Source organism: Aythya fuligula, chromosome 2 (assembly GCF_009819795.1).
Source record: "Aythya fuligula isolate bAytFul2 chromosome 2, bAytFul2.pri, whole genome shotgun sequence".
Taxonomy (NCBI): domain Eukaryota; kingdom Metazoa; phylum Chordata; class Aves; order Anseriformes; family Anatidae; genus Aythya; species Aythya fuligula.
In genome coordinates, this window is record NC_045560.1 from 37,913,819 (window position 1) to 37,939,977 (window position 26,159).

General features: G+C 35.2%; 1 protein-coding gene across 5 annotated transcripts in view; it reads right to left on the reverse strand.

Moving 5' to 3' along the window:
* The window catches only part of TBC1D5 (TBC1 domain family member 5), a 318,604-nt gene that overhangs the window by 179,225 nt on the left and 113,220 nt on the right, over positions 1–26,159 (reverse strand). For all 5 annotated transcript variants that reach the window (XM_032183435.1, XM_032183438.1, XM_032183436.1 and 2 more), the window contains one exon: positions 10,983–11,117. In XM_032183435.1, the coding sequence (XP_032039326.1) occupies positions 10,983–11,117 (135 nt within the window). The remainder of the gene's footprint in view (positions 1–10,982; positions 11,118–26,159) is intronic.

Here is a 26,159-nt window from a genome sequence, read left to right on the forward strand (position 1 = left end):
CTTCATGACGAATAAATATCACAAATATGAATGTATAAGATACTTTATATTTAATCATGCAGAAAATCTTTAATTTTAATTCCAGAACAGTTAAAACAAAAGTTTTGACTGTTTACAGTCACAAAATCCCAAACAGAGCTAGAATCTTCCACAGTGTAAGCTCCGACTTACATCCCTTCTTTCTTTCAAATTAAAATAAGCAAAAGACTCAAACTAATCTGCAAGTGCATTATTTTTAGAATAGTGACAATTAATGCTACACAATTTTATGGCAATAAAATCTCAGTCTTAAAAACCTCAGCTGATAAAGTTGTGGCCACCTAGCTGTTGATGGGGCTTTGTATACATTTGCAAACCAGTATTTTGTTTTGCACTTCAGCGAAGAGTGAACAAACACTGGGTCACAGAAGTTTGGAGGTGGCCCTGTGGCTCTGTATCCTTCTCTCTTCCATTAAGATAGCATCTGCTCTGGCCACCAGTCATCAAATCAAATTTGATGAGAATTAATCTGAGTGCAAAGTAGAAATGCCCACTAATGGACAGATTTATGTTCTATTGCTCCACCCTTTAAATATTTCAAATGAAAAGTAAACAAAAGCAACAATGGTATCTTTGAATATTATGACTAAGATACAGAACTTATACCCCCACCATACTGAAACACAAATATTTTCAAATCTAAAATACACTTTCACGCATATTATATGAGAACTCTGTTCCTTCAATTGCATTTAGCACTGAAACACTACACAGATAATTTTCCTAAGGTTAAATCATTGATTCCATTACAAATCCAATTTCTCAGAAGAAAAGAATTATCACCACCATAAAAGCTTTATCTGGATGAAGTTTGTGCCTTTTAACTTCTAGGAAGATCGTGAATAATAATTTGTAATGGGATATCAAAATTTTAGTGGATAAATTTATCATGCAGGGCTACTGTACTTTTATATTTTGGTTACATGGTCCCATATGCACTGAGGTGACTGAGATTTGTTCAATAATTTGAGAGCAGTCTTCCTATCTCAGATTTTATATACTATTGCTTAGCACTCTAGTATCCAACCAGAAGCATTTAACTGCCAGCTGATTGTGCAGATTTAAGACATTTAAAAGAAGAATATTAGAGCTGTTTTTTTTTTTTCTTTTTCTTTTTTTTTTTTTAAACTGGCCATTATAGTTGACATGTATTAAATTTGTTTTTTAGCCTTCTCACATTCCATGAAATATCATAGAGACAGGTATTCTCTATGGGAGCTGCAGGGGAAACATGGATGTAGCATTGCGTTACCTGATTCACAGTTTCCATTGAGCTGTATGTCTAGCCAGTTAATGACCATAGCACCTATAGTGGCATAATACAAGTGTAAAAGCAGGATGCAGTGATTACTTTAAAAATTCTCTCAAGAAGTTCCAGTATTTTGCCTTTTCTTAAGACAGGAGCTGGGAATGCTGAGATACACAACAATGACAAACAAAACCAAATCCAATCAACTTTGATAACTACTTCATCAACCTGGAGCAGCATTCATTCATCTTGTGGAAAAATCACATTTTAATAGTAACACACACACATACAAATTTTATATATATATACTGTGCTATGGTTTACAAAATTTAGGGAATAGTTTAATGTATTAAAAAACTTTATTTGATTACCCATAATAATGAAAAGATGACATATCTCCATGCTCCGAAATGTTTTCCGTTTCACAGTTACCAAAACCACTTCTGGTTGCAATTCTTGAAGACTGACAAGTACATATTTATTATGTACTATGAGATGATATATAAAACATGAAAAAGTTGTGGGTGTACTCTGACATGTACCAGTTACTTTTTTTTTTTTTTTTTTTCTTTTTACCCTGCCTCACAACTGGCTCAAAGGAAGCAAGAAACAAAGGATCACTAGGTCACTGAGGCAGTGCTCAATCTTGAATGATCTGGGTTCACCTCCTGGCCCTGCTGCAGACTTCTTGTATGAATTAGGCATATCATTTCACCTGCTTCAAATTTCTGTATTTTTCTGTAAGAACATACAATCCTATTACTATACCTATGGCAGCTACGAGAATTAATTTCTTAACCTCTTTGGTATATGATACCTTGAATAGGATGATATAAACACAGACATCCAAAAGAAATATCCAAAGTCCTACTTCCCTTTATAAACAGATCAAGTGACTGAGTACAAAGTGAATCGTAAACGTGTGTGATTGTCACAAATAGTAAAAATAAATCTTATTTGCTATATCCTTTTGTGTCACTTGTGCTGCAGTTAAAATGTTATAGTCACTTGATTACTGATGAAGTGACCTAAACTTCTGACATAATGACAAAGCTAAATAGAGATACTTACAGATAGACAACTAAAAGTTATTCCATACTCTGACAGAAGTGTTCAATCTTTTTTTTTCATGGAGTGTGTGTGTATAAATATTTAGAAACAAAAGCCAGCACTAGTTCACTTAGGCAAAAAGGTTTAAACATCAGCTCACATAATGCATTTAAGACACCGTGTGTCTTTATCCAGTATCATTTAGGGTTGGGTTGGGTTGCTATTTTGTTGACTAGAAAGAAAGACAATTAAAGTAGAAATCCTATGCATGTTTCTCTCCCTGCAACCATTTTAGCCCTTACTTTTGTTTAGAGGCAAAGGCATTCTCCAATTATCATGTATATTTAGCCTTCTTTTCATTTACTGCATACCTGATGTGTAAAATGAAGGCCAAGACTTTAAAGATCATATGCACACTGCCTCTGAGCAGACAACACATGAGACCAAATGTTTGAAATCTGGACATTCCCAAAATTAAGGAATTCCAAGCAACTAATCCCAATTCAGTATCTTGGGTTAAATTATTGCTTCACCTAAACAATAAGGGCACTCAGGCTTGTTGCTTTTACAGTCAATTGGAACCTTGCCATTAATTTTAATAGGATCAGGATCAGGTCCCTGACTTTTTCTACATCAAAGAAAAATCTTTCACAGTCATTTTGTTATAAATAATTAAAGCTGATTAGTAATAATAAGGTACCTTAACTGAAAAGGTAAACAGAGGAGACATTTATTATCAAAGTAAGAAAGGAAAATTAAAATAACCTGCAACACTTTTTGTATGTGCAATTCATCAGGAAATGTTGTAGAAGAACAAAAACAAACGTTGGCTCATTCCAGAGGTTCTTTGTCATCATTAATGTATTCAGGTTTTCACAGCTGAATTGCTGTACTTTGAAAAGATTTTCATGAAAGGAAACTCAAATTCAACGTTTAAACAAAGCTGTCAGGTTACCAAGATTCATATTTGTTTGTATGTCCAGAAAATGTTTTCTCCTTTTTAAAAACCCTCTGGGTTAGAAGTATTATTATTCCTTTGCTCTCAATTTGTAAACAACACAAAATAAGCTTTTGTTAAACAGCACATATTTATGTATTTGTTATTGTGAAGATGAAACTAGCAGTTAGAAATATCTGTTCCAACGCGGAGGTGAAAATACCTGCTATGGATATTTTACTTCATTACTAGTTCTGTTCCTCAAATTGATACAAATGGCCTCCTTCTGTTTCTGTCTGTCTGCTTGCCTGATCAGTAGAGCTAATTGTCAGAGCTGGGGAGATCTCCTATATCTAAATAGAAGATACGCAGTTTGTAACCTGCTTAATTTGCCTTATGTCCTGGATGGCCCTCAGTATGTTGTTCATTAAGGTATCAGCTGTTTCGTTTGTAGCAGTGGCAACCTAAGCATAGGCCTATTTTTCTTTGTTAAAAGGCCAGACTGTCAATAAATAATACACATCTTAGTTATTTTAAGTGGCAAGAAACTATCTATATCTAGTATGACAGTACTTTATTCCTCTCCTCTTCCACACACCTTAGCTTTGCATGTACAAAGAAGACAATGACGGGTGTATGCAAGGTGGCTGAAGAATAAAACTTATTAGTTAATAGGAAGCCTAAAATTGAAGCTTTGAAATATAGTATGGTGGTATCACTTCGGTGAAAGGAGATCAAACACTTCACCTTCTGAAATAAGGAATTCCAGATCTTTACAAGCGTCCACATCTATGAAAGACAGGAAAGATTCTATTTATGGTGACATTTTTCTGTTATACAGAGTAATCAATTTCTAATACAATCAAATCTGTGGCAGTTAAAATCTTTCAAAATGTTTTAATGTACATTTAATCTCAGGTACAGGGGTCTGTAACATCAGCTAGCTGCATACATTTTACAGACTGCTTTGTAAATTACAGCCTTCTGTATGTAAGGACAGAAGTGAACACACACATTTGATTATTATCCTGTACCAATCATGCTGGCCTCAGCTAGAATTCTGATTTACTAGTCTTTTATTATACATACACAAGGAAAATCAAACTTGAACAGTTCAATTTTTTTAAATTAAGAGAGTCTTCCTTTCCCATATGTAGGAGATATAGCTGTTTAACATAATTTGATCATTGCACAGAACACTTAATATGTGAGGTGTTTACATGTACTAACCTTCATTATATTTTTGTATCAAGTCTGAGTAAAATATTCAAAGAATTGTTTAATTCTCTTCACTGACTTCTATATAACTTCTAATAACAAGGTAGTTTTCATGTTATATTTAGAGTTCTTATTGAAAAGACTCTTCTGTTTTAATGCTGTTTGGGAGGTTACTATAGTTAAAATGGGAATTTCCACTTGGTATTTTAAGCTCCAATAGCCATATCAAATTTATTTATTTATTTTTAAATCTTCCTTCTTCATTCATCTTGCATCATTTGCTTTTATCACACATATATTATAAGCACACGTATAAGTATACTAGGAGTCAAGATGAGAGCCAACTAGTTGAGCTTTAACCTGGATTTGGGAGAAACTAGGTAAGGAGGAGGCTGAGGGGAGACCTCATCGTGGTCTACAGCTTCCTTACGAGGGGGAGCGGAGGGGAAGGAGCTGACCTATTCTTTTCAGTCACCAGTGATAGGACCTGTGGGAATGGTGTCAACCTGAGGCAGGGGAGGTTTAGGCTAGACATCAGGAAGAGGTTCTTCACTGAGAGGGTGGTCGCGCACTGGAACAAGCCCCCCTGGATCCTCATAAGCCACAGGACTGTGCCAGCTACTCACATACACTGCCACAGCTGATGTCATTTAAAACACTCCCTCAGCTCCTAAATACGAATTTACAGCAAGGCATTTGAACCAAAAGGCCCACATCTCACTATGGTCTTTTACTTATCCGAGGACATGGTGATGTGTTACTGTCCAAGCTGAGCAGCCCAGCAGGAGCAGAGCAACCTTGGGCTCGTCTATAAGCCCTCTGGATCAATAGGCCCTAACAAAACTTGAGTTTAAGGCCTTTTACTTTAAAGCTGTTACTTGACTCATATCACTTAGGGCACACAATACGGTCTACATCTGCCTAATAACAACTCTACAGTATAGTTAAATCCTTGAATACTACAATCTTTAAAGTGCTTTAAAGATCGTTCACTTTAAAGTGAACTAAGTGCTAGATACTTTCAGCTAATTTTTAAATATATTTAAACATGCATAGTTTCTTTGCTATCTGATCACTTAATATTTTTCTAGGACAAAAAACAGAAGAGAAAATGAGAAGTCCTATGGAAGAAGCTAGTGACAGACTGAGTTAGCTGAAGACATACTGTGTTGCTCCAATAGCCTTTGTCACTACAACCCTGTTGTTGCTCATTTGAAAGCAAGATAAACAGTAGCTATTATTAATAAATGAATATTAAAATGCTTGTTAAGTTAGCATATGGTGCTTCAAGATGTAGAGAAAAAAACACCACCACAAACCTTTCTTGTTTTTATTCTTGTAATACAAATCAAAACAGAGTAAAGAAAGCTCTTCCCTCTCTAGCATACCTTCACAGTCTATACACCTGTGCCTTTAATGGAAAAGTCAAGCCCAAAATAGCCTAATGTGAATTACACTTAAGATGTGGGGAAATCGTTTGACAGCATATGGGTCCTATTAGGTCCACAAAAGGTGAACAGTGTTATTTCGTTCCCCTTTTGTTTTCTGTGTAACACTGATTTAAGCCAGGTTTCTCAAACTACCACATAAGGTATAGTTCTATATAGTAAGAATTTCTAGAAATCAGTGTCATGAGGTTAGCACCAGAATGGCAAAATTCTCAAATGAGGACCAATGGAAACACACATAAAAAGGTCAAAATGGGAAAATGAATGCTCTTTTACCACTTCATATTTTTTCACGATAGCCTGAGAATCAAGAGGGATGCAATGATAAGTAGGATATGGGCAACTGATCCATCTCACCTAGATTAATTTCAGTCAGACACTCCAGTAGTTACCTTTGTCCTTTCAGCTAAATCAGCCAGTGTTCTCACCACTAGCTATATCTTTTAGACAAGAAATATATCCCCCAAATCTCCAAACCCCAAACAATCAAGCCCATTAAATGTTTCCCCTTTTCTTCTATAAAGAAAAAAGAATACATTACATTTTTCTGTGTGAAGTATGCTATTAAATAATAGCTTGTACACTAATTAAAGCAAATGTAATTGTGAGAACACACTGACATTGTTAAAGTAAATTACCCAATTCGTTAATAGTTTCATTTCAAGTGACCTTAATTGTATTAATTGTGATATTGAGCAAATTAAATTGAGGAGTATTAAATGCATTGTTCCAGTCTGTCCTTAGAGGATCAACTTTCCCATTACATGAATGAAATGGGAATACTACCTACTACATTCTTCAAAACTTATGTCAGAATGTGGTGAGTCCTATAACCTAGAGTAAAAAATTACTGCAGCTCAGAAACAGCTACCCTAGTTATCTTGTTTCAATGTAATATAAATCTCGAGCATTTGGAAATGAACAAAATACTTGTTAGACGCAGCACACAGCGAGAAAGCAGAAGTGCAAAGTTTCTGAAATTTCTCTTCATGTATTCAGTATTTATTAAGTGCCTGCTGGAGACCAAAAAGATGTGATTCATGTCAGTCTGATAAACAGCCCTATTTAAAAGAGAATCATTCAAAATTATTGTTAGAATAGAATGAACTATATCATGAACATTTTTCGAACAGAAAAAGTAGTACAATAAAACCAACTTATAATTAAAAGAAAAAAAGGCATGTATACATACATGAATGTAAATGACAATACAACCAGATCCGAAAGTTATAATTGAAAGTAGAGTTTTCCTAAAAGAACTAAAATCTTACCTTTGAATTACGAGACTGCGGAAGTGTGAATTCCAGTCTCATAATTAGTACTAGTTGTTAAAAAAGAATGTATGAGTGCATATATTCAAACAATATTTATTTCTCTATCTTGGAAAAAAAAAATCAGACATAAAGAAAACAATATAAGCCAAATCAACCATTGGAAAAAGAGTGAAATAGTATCTTTTGTGTTTTATTATTATTATTATTATTTTTTAATACTTTAAATATTAAAGGAGAAGAAGAAAGATCTTGACTGTTAGTTAGTAACTAACAACCTATTCTGACATTGTAAAACTGCCAACAAGCACATTCTCGTGACTCCTCATAACTCAAGATTCAAAGATCCTCAGCTGCACAAAAATTTGGATTGCTGTGACCACCAAGGTCTTTCTCTATATGACACTTACCTCATCTGCAGTGCTTTAGTTTTATTTGTTCAGCTAGATAATTGTCTTCTGCCTAGTATTTGCAACATTAAACCTTACAACTGCTCCTACTGAACCATGTCTTATTCCTCTCAGGTCACTTCTCAAAAATCTGAAGAATACTTTGAATTGTATGTTTGCCCTCCATCAGGCTAACAACCCTGTCCTAAATAAAACATGTTTGATCTCTGTAACTTCATTGAGATTATAATGAAAGTACTGAATACTACTTGACTCAAAAAACATCTTTCCGAAATTCCATCCAATATATCCTTTCAAGCTGACAGCCAACAAATAAAACCTAGTCTATATGGTTTCCCAACAAGCTTAACAACAATCCATGTACTTCCAAGATTTCTGAGAAAGCCGTGGGAGATGATTTTGAAACTCCGACGTGACATTGTATCTCACAATTCTCCATCAAGCTTTAATATCAGCTAAACAGTCCTCCTTGTGCATTAACAAATCTGACCATCTCTATTATTAAATACTTATTTTCAACATACTTATCAGTAACATGTCTCATCTCAGTGAAGAATTCTGTAAGTTCACCTCCAAGGCAATCCTTTAAGAATTCAGCTCAGCTTCATAAAATAATTTGCATGTCCTGATATTCCACAATATTATACAGAACATCTCCAACTAACGGACCATCTCTCTTGAAAACATCTATGGTACATGATACAGAATGATCGAAGATGGAACAAGATGTATCTTGCATTGTAATTGCTACAGATTTTCACCAAATAGATTCTGTATGTCACCTGAAACTTGAGTTGAAAAACATTCAGGCTTGAAATATTTTAGTGTAGACAATGAAATTCAGGAACATCTATTCTAAAACGCTTGGGACTTGCCTGTCCTGACAATGAATTTATCCTAACTAAAGCATTAGTGTGTTTGTTCACATAAACCTTTAAAAGACTGGAAACCTTTTCTAAATTTAAGCAATGTCTGCAAGATCTTCTCTGTATTTAGGAAATGGCTGCATTTTCCCAATACTTATAGCATCCTATGGTATTTTTAAGAGGGTTTTCAGATTTTTCTTCAATGAGATAAAGGACTCTCACAATTTTCTAGTATGCTGCAGATCTACTGATAGAAGACTGGATAGGTAGAAGGAATAAAGAATATATATGTATACATATATACACATATATTTTTCAATATGAATTATGTTAATTCTCCACCCAATTTATTGTTTGTTTCAAGAGTTAGATAGTTAATTTGCAAAACACCGATTGCTTCTTTATTCTGAACTTCTAACCAGGCTGGATGGACAGGAATGACTGTATACTTTGACATCCCAAGACCTAACACTGCCTAAACATATCCTTTACATAAAATTAAATATTAAAAATTCAAAGACTTATTTTGGATATATAAAGTTTCAAATTAAAATGCAGTATGTGTCTCAGAAAAAAAATACGAAGATGAAATGGATGCTTTATATAAAATATTTACATAGATAGCACATAAAAAATGTACCATAGTTGGTAACCTTTATGACTTGGGGAACCATGTATTTACATATCTTTATCTTCGCATGTGCGTATGTGGTGTTGTGTATATATTTTTAACAGTTGACAGCTGTTTTAGAGCATACAGAGATGCCAAGCTGAATGAGGGTCTTGATTACTTCAAGATTAGCTATCTAAAGTTTCTATTCATTTTAAGTGTTGTTAGTGCGAAGAGTCATTAGTCACTTCCTTGTCTCATAGAACATCAGCATACATTTACATTGTTAATGAACATTTGGGGTAAATGAATTAATGGCACTTTTAAACATCAATTCAATACTAATAACTTTGTATGTCAGAAATGTTAAGGTTGGGATAAAAATGAGAAACCTTTTCAGTCAAGGTAACTAATCGCTTCTGGGCACAATAAAGGGTAAAATTAATTTACTGTGCTTTTTAACAGGGTAAAAATCTTGATTTTCCTTGAAGTAGAGTGGAGAGAATTACCAATATTTTTTAGGGAAAAAAAATTAGAAAAAGCTTATCTTTCTTGATTGGTGTAGACTAGAAGCAAGCTATATTTCCTCTGGAAAACGGTTATTTTCAGTTTCTAAAAATACATACAAAAACCCTTTCAGTTTATCAAACTAAAATCGCTCCGTATCATTAAGATGTCAAATATAATAGAGGAGTAACACTGACCTGGAATCACTATTTCATCTACTCATCAGGTTTTTAAACACTTCTTCCTAGATGTTCATGCTCATTTTTTACTACTGAAAAAGCTTTGTAAAGCAATGAGGAAAAAAATGAAGAAAATTAACTCAAAGGAACTATGAAGCTTTACTAATGTATTTTGAAGTAAAATATCAGCTTCCTATAAACTGAAGTAATAAACGTGGCTAAGCAAAACTTGATGTAGCTTTATTAGTAAGCAATGGTAAACATAAGATTTATAGACAGATACACCCACACAGAATGGCTGATATGGGTGAGGGACTTAAGAAATGTGACAAAGTTGTTTCAACTCTGTAATTTAAAATAAATTTTTTATTTTGCCCTCCTGGTACATGTGTTCAATGACTGGAAAATTACAGGTAGTTAAGGTGCCATTGTGTATAACTGAGTACTTGAGGAATGTTTTCATGACAAGGATCTCAGCTTCTTGTTAAGCTTATCGCTTTCTTCGAACCAACTATACTGTCACTACTAGCAAATAAGTAGAGAAGAGAAGCAACACAGACATGCATTGCATTATGCAAGCAGCTTGCTCTCACTGTTCATTAGAGTCTTCCAAATACTGCATTTAATTAATTTACTTAGGGTTATAAAGTAATTTCTACCTTTAGAGCCCATTCATACAGCTGACTTCGAATTCCGGTAATTATTTCAATAAGAATATTTTCATATTTTCTTATTTGAAGAAAGTGAGTCAAACAAGATTTGGATTTTTTCGCCTTTTTATATTTATATAATCTTCTCTAAAATAATACTTTGAGCTCTATCATGGTATTAAAGAAAAAAAAAAAACAAACAAAAAAACTCTAAAAGCAAAGCAATGTAAAAGAGCCCGTGTTTCAGAAAGTAACATAGCCATGCTGCATTTCGATATTCTTATGCTGAAGTCAGTGTTTGGTTTATGATTAAAAAAGGATGACAGCGCATTAAATATTTGGCTAATGTTTCTGTCTGTAATTGAAAGTTGACTTTTTGTGGTTTTCATTAATGTCAGAGTGCTCTACACACACTCTGTGAAATGTTCTTTAAGTTGCCCTGTTCAACTTCCTTGAGAGAATTAAACAAATTATGACAGGTACAGTTACCATGACACACTTATGTAAGGTTTCTATGTATAAAGTTTTAAAAAAAATACAAAACTCACCTTCCTCTGGTTTGTTCAAATAACTCTGCAAGGGATCAATGCCTATTTCTTGTTCCTCTGTTTGCAAAGGGTGACTAGTTTCAGACACAGAATGATACATACTGGCAAGAGTAATTTCCACCAAAGGATATTTATCTGAGGAAAAACAGAAAAACAAACTTTCTTTAGCTATTTTGCAATCACACAAGTCAATATTGAAAATGCTTAAAATCTTTCCTTATTTTTCAGACAAAACATCACCATTAGATGTCGAATAGTGGAATAATGGTATTTCCATTCAAATGTTTTATTATTTGGAGTCCAAAACAATTGTTATAGTACCTCCTGACAATCACACTGTAAGTAAAATACATATATGGTTTTGAAGGACTGTGAGTTGGGATAGGAACGTTGGAACGTCTTTCCTTCGTTTTCCAGCTTTTAGTCTGATTTTAGTCCCTTTTATTCTGATTCTAGGGAAAGTTGATGCTAGACCTTGGCAACAATGAAAGTTATAAAGCAAAGCTGAGGTAAGACCCATCATCACCCTTCTGGACTCACGACACCTCACCCTAGAAAAAGATTCTCATTTAACCACTTGCATTTCAGAAACCTTGGGTCAAATATGAAACAACAGGCAGAGGGATGCAAACATATGCAAAAAAGAATGAGACAATATTGATCAGTATGATTGGTGATTTCAGTTTTATTGAGATTTATGTTAAGTTTCTAGAAGGGTGGTGTTAATGAAGCATTTGAAGAAACTTAATCTCCTGGTTAGTGAATATTTATAAAGAAGTTCCTCCAAAATTAAGGACAAAAGCAGAGAAAGTACGTAAATGAAAGCCCAGCAAGTGGGTGATACGGGTTCATCATTAAAGGCTGAATGGAATTTCAATCAATATCACACAAGTGAACAAGAACGATGGTAGAAGTTCATGTGAAGAATGTTTCAAGCTAATATTTGCTGCAATGAATAAGAAAATGCCAATAGAGGTAAAAAGCAGATGGTGTTATGGTCAGAGCAGCAAGACAGAGAAATGACCTTTCCAGTGCATTAACATAGTGCAAGAGTACATTTGTCAAGACTACATTTTGGTCACTGTAATGTATTAACAGCCTGAAAGAGATGGAGCAATGCAGAACTATGGCAGCCAAATAGGCTGCCAATAGGATTTGCCCAAGCAAAGTAATTAGCTACCTACATCTGCCATCTGAGTTTTAAGTATCACTTACTATAACTGCTTCGTTTACAGTATCTTAACTTTCTAACTCCAAGAAAATTGTATTTCCAAATAAATAGATAAAGACAAACACAAAGAGGTACGTACCAATCAGGATTGGTATATTATCAATTCAGAAATCACTTCAATTATGATCTTCTCTTGGTTGTTACAAGGCATTGGCCATGTATGCTTAATACCTTTAGTTTATCACCAATAAATGAAAAGTGACTGGGATTCTTAAGACTTTTCTAGTTTTATATCCTATTCTTCAGCTTTATTGTCCTACTACATTATGTGAAAAATGCAATAAATAAGATACAAAGGTAGCAGGAGCACTGTTAGGCATTACCTTCAAACCAATCCACTGTGTGGGTTTTGTCCCTCATTTGCTGTGGCAGCCGTGTTAGCATGATGCTGAAATGATCACACCACCTCTCCCACTACTGCTTAGCTAGAACAGACCCTCTGAAGCTCTTAGGAACAAGCAGCCAGACACTGAGGGAAGGCAGGACTACCTGCTTTTGCAGTGGTACAAGTTTATGTCAAATTATTACAATCAAATAATCATGGCCTCATAGAAACACAAACACAGCATGGCTTCAAATGATTCTTTGTACTAAGTCAAAAAAAAATAAAAAATTTTGAGCACAAGTACACTTCACGTGTTTATGTGATTTATTAACCATAATCATAGAAAACACATAACTTGGAGAAAAATGTTTACCAACTTGCTAGCCACTTAAACATTTTGACGTTTACCTGCAGTCTTGTGGCTACATATTATAGACAGACGTTTGTAGCTACCTGATATTTTAAATAAATGAATGAAAAATTGAATTAAAAATGATTTTACTTTTAAAAACATTGTAGAAAGCGGTGTTTACAATTTTCTCCTTGTTGAAATTTTAGTTGCTGCTCCTGTTCTTTTTTGCTGTATCATTGTTACTAGCTTTCTTACTGACCTTTTGACTTTGTCTTTGTAAGACTTACAGGTTTATTTATACTGTCCTGGCAGAGTTTAACTTTTTATTGTTATGATCCTTCAGACCGTATCTGAACAAGGCACAACTTGGATGGCCTTTCAAATTGAGAACGAGGCTCAAAACCACATTGTTGGCCTTCGCACTTTTAGCAGCCACCACTTCATTAAAACACAATGTGCTTTGGACTATTTATTTATTTATTTTTTGATTCTCCCCAAATGCCATGCCTTTACAACATATAAGAGCCACAATTTACTTTACAGACTGTTAGAACGGTTTTAGACATCTTAAGATATTTACTTTTGATATTCACACAGTGATTTAATCAGTTATTTGTGTTTGCTTATGGATACATTTGATTAGTTTTCCAAAAAAATATCACTATCAGTCTTGTTACTCCACAGTCCACACAATTTTCTTTGTGGTTTTATACTTAAGTTCTTTTCAGCTCTACTAACAAAGAACAAAGGAAACTATTAAATAATTACGATTACTCTTGGGATCTTACTCCAAGAAAGATTAATTCTTTACAGGTTTGTGGTTGATTTGTAATGGCCTATAACATATTGCTCGTATTAAATAAGATGCAAGTTAAAAGCTTTTTCAATAAGAAACAATAAAATTGTTATTAAAATCATCTAAAGTTCAATCATTAGCCTCTAAGACTTGATACTGCCTACCTCAAATCTCAGTCAAGCTAGCAGTGATTCTGTTATCTATTCCTACCATTTTTCTCCAAAGACGAAGGGCTTAAAAAAAACAGAGACCAGGCAACCTTCCCAGTGCTGGGAGTTCTACTATTCTTTAATATACATGCAAAAATAATTAGGGCTGCATATGAAACATTTATATAGTTTAGGGGAATGAAAAGAGACATGAATCCAACCAAGAGGCCAAGACATGTAAGCTCAGTGTTTGGCAATGCTCCCTAAGAGTGAGAGCAGGGCAGGGCCCAGTGCTGTATGATGTCTCCATTGAAGAGACCTCCACAGGGCAGCTCCTCCCAGACCAACACCCCCAGTGAATGAACCCAGTGTGGTTGTCAGCACTAGGAGAGGCAGCCTGTCAGTACGTCTGTCACCTGTCAGCCCAGGTTCTCAATGGAGACATCAAAAATCACATGAAAGATGAGCTTTAAAATTCAGAATTCCATTGGATGTGAAAAGGATGCTGCGGAGATACTGGCTTACACATTGCACTCTCTGCAAATAGCCTCCTTCACAGTCACAGATAATAAAATATCCACCTTATTGGTTTTCACCTTGTAACAACCTCTTTCCGCATACCAGAGATCAAATACCTGTTCTATTTATTATCTGCTAGCTAGAAATACAAGACAAAGGCAAAAGCCTACATGAGATCTGCTCTATCTTTAGCTGAAGCACCAATGAAGCACCAGTCATCTGGACTGGAGCTGGGCAAAACATGGCAAGGTCATGTATTACGCAAATGTAAATTGACATCACTACAACCAGAAGAGTACAAAAGAGCAGAGTCATCTGTAATACATGTATGTTTATAATAAATGCTTATGTAATAAGCTGATTGTAATGAATGTTCAAATAGAAATTGAAAAATTCAAAATAAAACCAAACTTTGTGGAGTTCTTTTAGCAGTGAGACTGTTCACTACCACAAGAGCAAAATACAAGGCCACCCTAATATGAAAAAAAATTGTAAATTTAAAATCAGTATTTGATAAACATCACAATCTGAACACAAACACTGTACTTCATTTCAAGCCATTAAGACATGCATTTACCTCTTCACTTGCGACAGATATTGAAATGCATATGGGTAACATGCATTGTTTCTAAAATAGTTACTAAATAATTTCATTTTTATTTTTTTTAAAAATACCTCTAATGTTTCCAATAATCATCAGTGTTTATATGGAACTTTAAAAATGATTTATTCAAACTATGAGCACAAAACACACCAAATCACACCTATATATTATTTAGCGAAGAACATTCATATTGTTTGGGCAAAATTAGAAAATATAATCAGTCTCATAAAAAGTATTTAGAAGGTGCAACTGAATAGGTAAAACAGAAGTGGGCTATCCTGACCATTTACGACAACCATTTTCTCTGGAAAAGCTGGTGGTGAACTGAAAGGAGAGGAACTGCAGGCCGGACAAGGTCTACCAAAGTAGAACTGCATAAATTCCAACACAAGTCTCCAAACCAGCTTCCTCTGCAACCTGAAACCACTCTTAGGAAAACCAAGAAGGTATATGGCCAGGACTGCAGGATTATTTGAACAAACAAGGTACCTTCCTGAAAACTTACCCCACTCTTGTTTTCTGACATCTCTGACATTGCTTCCCCAATTAAGCAAAAAGGTGAAGCTTTTAATGCTTGAAAAAAGGAAGAAGGGAATGTCCTATCTTGGAGGAAGAAACCAAGCAATGCTTTTCAATATTGGATATGCTAGGAATGAAAATTTGTGTATATCAATACCAGCAGCGATACTGGAATACAACATTTCTGAAAATTACTGACGTGTAGCAAAGTATTTAAATAATACTTTGTATTCATTCTATTAGACTGTATCATCCACCTTCTCCATGTTATCTTTGGGCCTTTATTTTATGGCATATAGCAAAGTTTACCATTTTAATTACTTAAATTGATGACAAGTAGAGGAAATACTTGTTTTGCTAAGTGATAAATTAGCTGTCCTGTGAAGTCAAATTGATTAAAATGACCTGACTAAAAGCAAGTGTCTGATGTCGTAATGGTCTTATGCACGTTTTGTTAAGTTTGACAGCATCATGTTATGAGGGTTCACAATTCTGCCCCTCATTTGCAGCTTATGAAGTAATCAAGCATGTTAGCATGCAGAAGTGAGTACTCTCAAGAATGCAAAAAAAACCCAACAATTTTAAAGTAAATATGGAACTAAATATTAGAAGAATAAACATGCGTTGTGTATATTTCAAGCAATGAAATACATATGACTTGCAAAAGATCTAGAAACAGTTCCAGATGCTGATTGCTTTTTTGGCCATATCTCCTAGGTCTTAAATGAATCCTTCTAAATGAGGGGGGAGAGAAAAAAAAAAAAAAAAAGAAAAAAAAAAAGCAATCCTTCCTCTGAATAGAAGGCTGAGCAGGAGACAGTGCTGAGCATGAACTTTGAAAATCGAGGACCATTTTATTGGATACTTTGTTTAAAGTTGGATACTTTAATTAGAAGGACACATACTAACAGACATTTTTGAAACTTCTGTTCCACCCTCTAACATTCAGTGCTTTATTCTTTGCTTTAGGAGTGACTTAGGCCACATAAGCCAACTAACTCACACCACCGAGCTCTTCTGCTCTCCTTCATTTGAGTCCACTTCTTACAGACCATACAACCCTTTACAACCACTATGTCTATTTTAATACAGAAGATCTAGCGCCTGGGTTAAAAGTAGCTAGGATCAAGCCCAGCAGGGATGCTACTCAGCTACTTCTGTAGGTTGTTACCACTTCCTGCAGAAACATGCTGAAGGAGGAACATTCACTAACTCTGAAGAAAGTGCACAACTTGACAAACTTTGACTAGCATAAAGCAAGTCTGTTTTCTTTTATAAAATGTATCAGATTATGTATCATTAAAATAGAATGATGCAAACATAAAAATGGACTGACATGGAAAAGCAGATTAAAATTAACATCAGCTGGGGTCCAGAACAAAACAAACAAGATCATGTCACTGATGGACAGGTTAACAGCCAGTGAGTCTGATGATCATGAAATGCAATTAATTTTGTCCCATTTAATAACATTTCCTGCATTTTAACTTCTGCCTGTCTAATCTTTAATACAAAAACAGAGTTACATTGGACTTTAAATAAGTTAATTAAGTATTAAAATCAATCATGTGAAAGTCTTAATATTTAATATTGTTAGATTGTATATCAAAGTGGTTTTATTATTTATTTACTCCAAACCTTTCCAGAATACTTCATGTGGCAACAGGGGGTCTGTATCTCACAAGATAAATGCATTTACAATGCCAAATAAATTATATATAAAAGCATTTGTCTTAATACATGTCATTCAATATTAAATATCACCCATTGGTACCACCCTGAAACCCTAATCCATTTTTACCAACCACACATTTGTATTATTCAAATGTTGCCTATTAAATAGCTGTCTCAAGAGCCACAGTAAAGGAATACATACCTAAGAACAATTATCATAGGAGCTTTAAAGCACTGTCTACAGATTTAACCCTACAACTTTCATGTCTTAACAGTACTTAAACATGCAAAGTATGAATTCAGCAGTGAATTAAAATGTCAGGGAGAAGAAACAGTATAAATAGCCAGGGATCATGACAGTGTATTCTCTTGGCAATTCACATGATAGTTAAAAACTTTTTTATGCTGCAAGTTAAAAAATAAAACAGAAAGCAAACACACAAAACTATCCTAAGTTATATTCTCTTACTTTGGAAGACATTAAATCTTCAACATATTTGTTATAAGCACGGAACAAGTTCACACAGTTGCTAGCTTATGGTTTTCTTGAGGCTATGTGACTTTGCAAGGTACCCTAGTTTCATTAAGAAATGCTTAGAGTAAATAAATTAGAGAGGATTGAAAACCTTATGTACTGTCCACCACTATATTCAATAACCATAGTCCCCTGCCAACTTCATTGTTTCCTAAGCTCTAAACCTATGAATAGTAACATTTGACATCTATTGAAAGGATGGCAACTGAAGTACAGACAGCATCAACCAACATAAATTCCCAATTTTACAGTTATATGCTCAGGTTTGGCACTATGTATCTAATACTACTACTACTAATGAATGAATAGGAGAAAATATCCAAAACCAGTTTCAATTTTACAGCAAGAACTTCCTAAATAAAACGCCACGCCCTCAACACAAAACTACATGTACTTTTTTATGCAGGTTTACGTGACAGCCCCACAATGAGGTTGTTATGAGAATGTAACTTTGTTCCAACTTTGATTTGAAACAAAAAATACCAAAAACCCACAAAGCCAACAGCTAAACAAAGGCCCTAACACTGAACACTCCTCCTATCCCCAGGCATGACCTGTTCAGCAGCAGACATGAAAATGTTGTATTACTGTATTTTCAACAATTTAAATAGATAAAGATTCCTCCGAGAGGTGACAGGGTGGAGGCATGGCAGGATTTTGTTCCTCTGATGGGAGCAGTACCCTGAGGAGCAGCACAGCAGTATCAGGAGCTCTGGCATGAAGTGGAGCAGCATCTTTGGAAAGAGGTTTGTTGACCACTTGAGGAGTTTTCTATGTCAGAATATTTACGGGACTGATGAGTAAACCCCACAGAATGTACAAATAACAGTGCTTCTGACGAGGGCCTACAGCTACGGGTGATACAATGATTTATAAAAGAATCCTTGAAGGGTAAAGAGGAGGCAGCAGGCCAATCTTGTAACATAGCAGCAGTCTGTTTACTAACAATGGTAATAAACAAGAAGAACTGATAATCCTTACACATTATCAAAATTATAACTTAATTGGCATAACAAGTAAGATTTAATGAAATAAATCACATTACTAGAATAGTAATAAAGAAGAGTATTATTTGCTCAGAACGAATATGTCAGTCAAAAGAGTGAGAGCAGTGCCTTGTAAACAGAAGGTATCTGCATTTACTTGGATGTCAAGAAACTAGATGAAGGTTGAAAATATGGATAATAAAAGATGGTGACAGGGAAGACTACAACACTTGTAGAAGACATAGTAGAAAAGGAACCTAATTGGACAATGACTATTAAGTAGGTTTGGGGAATAAGCTGGTGAAAGGGAATTTTTATTTCAATTGTATGTGTTTTGATTTGAAGTAGGAGGTGGAAAAAGCAGACAGGTAGGTAACTGGATTAAACTGAACTGGATTCTAAGTGACTCACAGGTAAAAACAAATCAGCTGAGAAAGATGGGAAGTTCTAATAATGTACTCTTAGCAGCACAAAGTTCATGATTCTTAGTAAAGAAAGGAGGTGGAGAAAAAAAATGGTAATACAAGGAACAAGATTTCAACAGAGCAAACTTCAATAAATCCATAGATTTTTTAAAATATTTATTTATTTATTTATTTATTTATTAGGAAAAAAAAAAAAAACACACCAAGGGAAGACAGCAATTCAGGTAAGCTAGCCAACTTTGTAAGAGACCTCTCATATTGTATGTAGTCTATCCATTGCAGAAGAACGACAGAAGATGGAATGACAGGAACTTGGCTAAACCCAACACTTAAGTAGAAAGCACTCTAAGTAAAAATAAAAAAAAAATAAAAAAAAATGAACAGGTCAAATAATCCATGCTGAGTGTATACAAGCACCAAGTCCCATGGTCAAATCAGAATGGCAAAGAACAAATAAGATGGAATTCACAAGGAACACAGAGAACAAGAACTTAACATTCTTTATCATGTAAACATGCACATAGGCACACTTCAGTAGGAAAAAAAATAAAAAGATTTGATCTGTTATTTAAAGGAAGGGGACAGTTATCAAAGAAGTGTTTGCTAAACAATTCCATTGCAAATTAGATGGCTAACACAGCACCACTTAAAATATAAATGGGCTAGCTTAAAAAAAGATTAGAGTAGGTAAATCAGTTCTTTTCAAATCATCAGATACAATTCAGTTTAAGGCAATTTCCTACAGTAGTTTTGACTAAATTGGCATTGTCCTCAAAGAGGGAAGTTTCATCCTCCTCCTAAGTGACTGTTGGTACCCCTGTGCCACGTTCCCACTACTGGCATAAGTATCTGCATTGAACCAGGTCAGTTAATTCATCTGGCTTAAAGCTATCCTGCCAGAAGAGTCAGTTTCAACCAAGACCAGTGAAGTCCTTGCACTTATGTAGCATAACCAACTACACAAAAACAAGATGAGAAGCAAACAGTTAGGAATCAGTTGGGATGGAAAGGATATGAACAAGTAGATCATAATTTGAAAGTGAGTCAACAACATCATATTACTTCATAACAACCAAAATAAATTAATAAAAATGAAATTTAGCTTCATTTAGAGATATATGAAGTAAAACTCTGATCAGCTGATGCTGTTAAGGCCAAAACTGCAGCAGTGTACCCGACTTTAGATGGATAGCAAAGATAGGGAAACACCCAGCTGCTACAGGTCAAAGAGCAACAAGACTCATTAGGAGTCTAGAAAGTATTATCTATGACATAATTGAAAAAATTGATGTCTCACTTTACTGAAAGAAAGATGGGAGAGAAGAAGAGGAATAATGCAGTAAGATTTCAAATCTTTACATCATTTAACTATGAAGCTAGTCCCTTCTCTTACAGTAATGTAGAAGTGCTGAAAACCCTATTCATATTAAAATGAATCATACAAAATTGGAAACGCATTATACCAAACAATCCCCTTGTTTATTTTACTTTAGAATGCATTTTATCTACCTGGTTACAAAACAATTTGATATAATTTAAATTAAAGTGTTGTCCTTCCAAAGGTAGTTAAGAGATTAAAGTAGTTTACTGCTGTTTATGGTATGGAAATGACTGCTTTTAAGTATTTAAGAGTTTTACTTTCAGGAACACACAGGCACCATGCTATGCTACACACTTTATGTTTTAGTAATACATATGTAACTCAAAGGGCCAAAGAATGTCAAGACTGAAAGAAATCATCGAAACAGTGAACTGGAAAAAATGGCAGCTTAGCCTGCAGCTTTACCCAAAATGATAGTAACTAGCTTAGACACTAAAAGTGTATTCAACGAAATAAGTTTCTAGAATATCACAGCTTTAAAGTAGTAAGTAATTAATCTAGGAATCAGCCTTTATTCTTTCACTATTTTTAGAAAACAGTTTCCTACAGGGGTTGACAGAATTTTTATAGAAACACCAGCGTGTTCGTGCACGTACAGAGGCATTTGCATCAAATATTTCTCTTCTAGTTTTCTCTAGAAATGCGGATGCTAAAGCTGCATGGCCTCACACTGAGGTACAAAGAAAGCTGGCCTAAGTCCCACTAGCTAAGGAAAAGACACGATTTCATAGCCACCTTCAAAGGAGCAAAAAGAGCCACAATTTGTTTCATATCTTACAATGAAGTTACTACATAATGTGAAGAACCACAGCCCACGTTCACCTGTGCAACCCAACCTTTTTGATTCAATGCAAGTGGGCACAGCTGCAGAGGAAAACAGGGTGCAAGAGGAGAGCAGGGAGAAGGTGCTGCCATTTACTTCCATTGCAACACAATTAATGCAAACACAAGGACTGCAAATGCAAGGCTTTCCAATTATAGCCACTGCCAATGGGAACAGGGGCTTAACTTGAGTGCGTCTGAAAGCCACACTCAAAGTGTCTAAGAGAAGAGCTTCAGGGTAAGGTTGCCCCCAGTAAAAACTATGCTGAAGTTTGTGAATGCTCTCTCACACCCAAATGCTCAGTCTCAAGACATACTCTACACAAGATGCAGTACCAATTTCAATAACCTGCTCATATAATGCCTGCTCAGAGTGCTTCTCTTCAGCTTTGTCACATCAGGAGCAACAAAAGCAGAAGCACTCTAGGGGCTCAGCATTTTTGTAGAATGCATACCTAGAATGCAGTGGGTTTCATGAGCAATCCCTACATACAACAAAATACTTGAAAAACAGGTAACCCCTAAGACTTGGAAACACAACGTATAGATGAAAGCTGCTAACCTTAGCTGGTAGTTGACTGCATGAAAGCACTCTGTACCAAAGTACTGCTGTGATTAACATTTTACTCTTTTTAATTTTTTTGGTATGAACATACCACTTTGTTCCATATTACTGCAAGTTTTTCTTCCTTTTTCAGGCACAGAACTCTGCTGCTGCTGCATTTCTTGCGCTTCCGCTGTTCAGGAACTCTCAGCACTAATTCCTGCCAAGGTTAGTAATATAAATGGCAGAAAATTATTGTGCAACACCCTTCCTTCTTTAAAAATTTGGTCTCCTAATACAGTGCTATCCATTACAACTTATTTTCCTGTCCCTTCCCACTCCCATACTCTCCTTTCAAATTGCTGAGCAGCTGGATGACATGTTCTGTGCTTTCCTGTACACACACATCAAACTGTCAAGGGAACATGTGGCAATGCTGAAGTCTTCGGCACAGAGAAGCTATGCAGACAAGGCCACTGCAGCATAACGATGTCTATAATGCACTGTTATTTAAAGGCATTTTTTCCCCCTAAAATATTTTCTATGCAGTCTCCGCTTGTTCCCAGAACATGTGAAACACAGGCATAGAAGTCAGCAGGACAAGCAGCATCGTACATCAAACATACCTTGGCGTAAGTGCCTCAAAACCTGAAATACATGCAGGTCTTAAATGGCAAGTAGGAATACAGTACTTCACAAGCCTACAGAAAAACAGAAATCTGGCTCTACAAATAAATACTTAATTCTGCAGAACGTTAGAAATGTACTCTACAATTTACAACAAGAATAAGAATTTGCAATATAAATTACTTCAGAAATAAGGATAGAGTCTAAAGGGGAAAGTATTAATAAAATGGAGTTGCAATGTATTAGTTAAAAGGGCTTTTTGGTTTGGCAGTGATTTTGTTTCACCAGAAACAGCTGTCAGCATCGACTTCTACTCTCTTTACCCTAAGTCCTGGTTTTACTTTGCTTTAGAAGTGGGTCAGCACACGCTACGTAGTAAGAAGCAAAGCCTTACTTCACACAGCTTTCTTTGACTACACATAAGTAGCAGGGCAAGACCTTAGACAAGACCTCAAGTAGCAGCAGGCTAAGGGATTAGTTGCCCTGACAATTGTGCATAATGTTCTGCTCTGGGCAATCAGAGCAGAACACCAGGTAGGATGCTCTGAAGCTTTTCCATTTTTAATACGTAATACAATAGACTGATGACTTCTATGTTAAGCTTAGTTGAGAGCTCTCTTTAATTCACCAACCACTACAACATGACTGAACATCCTGGTATTGTCCAGATACCAAGCTACCTGTGTGTTACAAACAAAAAGGAAATGGAATTCCCACAAAACCGTAAACAGATTTGAAGAATTGTACTGGAACAACAGCTGTCATTATGCTTTACCAAAAGCTCGCAACACCTTTGAGGCTAAGCTTTTAAGCCAATTTTAATAAAAAAAATATAACAGATGTAAACAAGATATGGTTAGATGCCTCTTTGATTAAATTTTTCCAATCGTTTTTAGAAAGCCTTCACAGACAGTTTTCCTCTCTGTGTCAGATGAACCACTGTGACTTTTTAAGAATATTTAATGTGCAAACCATGATAACATTAACACTGGCAATTCTCCTGGACAAAACAGACATTTTCACAGAAGCGATGTTTAATAGCAAAAAATTGCTTTCATTTTATTTATTTATTTATTTATTTATTTTAATCCTGCTGCAGACTTTGTATGATCTCATACTTAAACTGGTGATGTGCAGAAACCTAGGATAATGTCGTTTTTGCTATGTTGCGTTTCGATCAATAGTTTAAATAGAGAAGTGACCAAACAGTAGCCACGCTGTGGATCACCTAGAGAACTGAAAAGACTGAAATCAGAATTTTGAACTGGATCCAGAAGTAAATGGAAAGAATCCAAGCATACAGAATACAGGTGTGATCAGTTCTCACTTGTCTTTTTTACTTAATAGCAAGGCTGTGCATCTTGGAGCACCTAAAATTAGTAGTTACTTCAGAAAATTTTGGTCTGTCATGTATTATTCATCTCTCTTTTTCTCCTAAAAGGAAGACATAAGATGGCAGTAGCAAGTGCTCTTAGCTTCCTAATGGAAAAGGAGTAAAAACTTGACTGAGGGGACAGATCTTCAAAGAGAGGTGACAGACAGAGATTGCCGAGCTGAGACGACTATTCTCTGTCAAACAAATACTGCAATTCCACTTGTTGCCAGGAAGCAACAAGCTTCTTGAAGCTTACAGATTTCACACGAAGGCACCAGATACTCTGCCTGCTCCTCCAAATACTTGTGCTTGGGAGGTTCTCATTCTTTGCTGGGTGAGAAAATGGAAATCCTTTTCTGCTTTAGCAGCCACTTGCACTCTATAATTAAAGCACTGAATGCAACAAAACCAGGTAACTTTATCTGCCATTTTTGGCTTTAAGGTTTTGATAGGGCCTCAGCGGATATGAGAGCCAAATAGAAATAACTGAGATGAAATTATTTAGTAAGGCAAAATCACTCCTTCACTACATTACTCCAACTCAGCTTCCTCCCCCCCAAAGAACCCCACAACCCTCCTCTGATCCATTCAAATAACTGAACAATATGGTATTTTTTAACAAAGTTTTCTAAAAAATGTCAGCTAGTATACCTGTATAAAGTTAGCCTTCCAAAAAACCATTTTTTTCTTGCCTCGTTTAAATTCAAAATTGCCTCTGTTCATTGTGGCTTTTTCACTGCCCTGATTTCAGAAATGGCAGATAAAAGGAGGCAGTCTCACCTTCCACAGAAATGCACAGTTTGGCTTTTAATAGGCAAGGAAGAGGATTAATTTACATTGTTTTTCTCCAAGCCAATAGGAATGATCATGAGAGATATGCAGGGGGCGAATAGACATTTTGGTTGGCTGTTTCTTCCACAACTGAAATACAATCTGTTTGCCAAACTCCTTGGTTCATGGACAAAATGTGATTCTGTGTGAACATACTTTAGACTTTATCCATACCCTAATATCCAACTCATTAAACTTATAAACCTATTATTTCCTATAAGTAGTTATTTTCATGGACACATGACACGCTGTCAAATCTCTTATTCTGGTTCATTCTATCAACACTTTTAAAGACATCATGTGAAAGAACTACACTGGTTTTCATTCCCATGTAGTACTTGTACAAACCGATATGGAAATACTTCAATTTTAATACAGCAATTATTTAATTTAAGACCAGTTTTCCTAATTAAAGGCATGCAGTCTGTCATTTCAGTCCCACAACTTACACTCGTATAACACTTCTGTACAAATTAAAACCAATTTAATCATTTTGATTCTAGTTTATATTTAGACAGTCCATCATGAAAGAGCCCAGAGCCCAGCCTAACCTAGGTCCTCTGTATGCCATATGTATCTGCAATCTATTACATCAATCAAAGCAGCTCACAGTTCAGACGATGTATACATGAATAAATGTACTTTACCTAGAGGTCAAAATAATTTCTGTAAGAGCACAGTATATTTTCTTGTTTTTAGCTACCTCCCACAACCATGAAGTATAAAAATTTAACAAGCTGTAAAATAACAAATTGAACACCATACATCAAGTTTCTTTACTGTCACGCTAGGAATGCTATAATTATAATCAAGAATACACTTCAACTTTTAACTCTGTTTTCACTCTTTACTCTTTCTACACTGTGGCCCATGGTGGCCTATGCCAGTTTTATTACAAAATATGAGTATGAGAAGGAAAGGTGAAAAAGTAATCAATTCTGCTACTCTGAGATCACATATGTAGGAACTAAGTTGTTAGTTCGGGCTTTTTAAGGTAGGAAAAAGAAAAAAAAGATGTAGACACCATCTCAGCTTTTGCAGCCACATAATACAGTCTGGAGGATCACCATGACAGTGGATAAATTAGAATTTCACTACACCATGAAGTCTGAATTGTTTCTTAACAAGATATGAATCAGTGTAGTTCTGATTTGACAGAATTGTGAGACTTTCAAAGCTGCACTTTCAATACATTAAGCACAATAGCTAGGATTTTTCAAAAATGTTTTAGAAATGCTGAGAAATAAGGTAGGTTGAAATGTATATAGATCACTACATTAGTCTCATGAAGAGAAAGCTGCAACATAAATGAACTGAAAAAGGCAGGAATACTTGTCTGCACAGGGTTGGAAAAAAGATTGCTGAACTGTTGGTCTTCCACTTCAGTGCTTATTTCTTTTCCAACTGGACAGAAACTATTCCTTTCCTAGACACTGGACAGCATTAAGCATATGAGCATAAAAGTTAAAAAAAAAAACCACA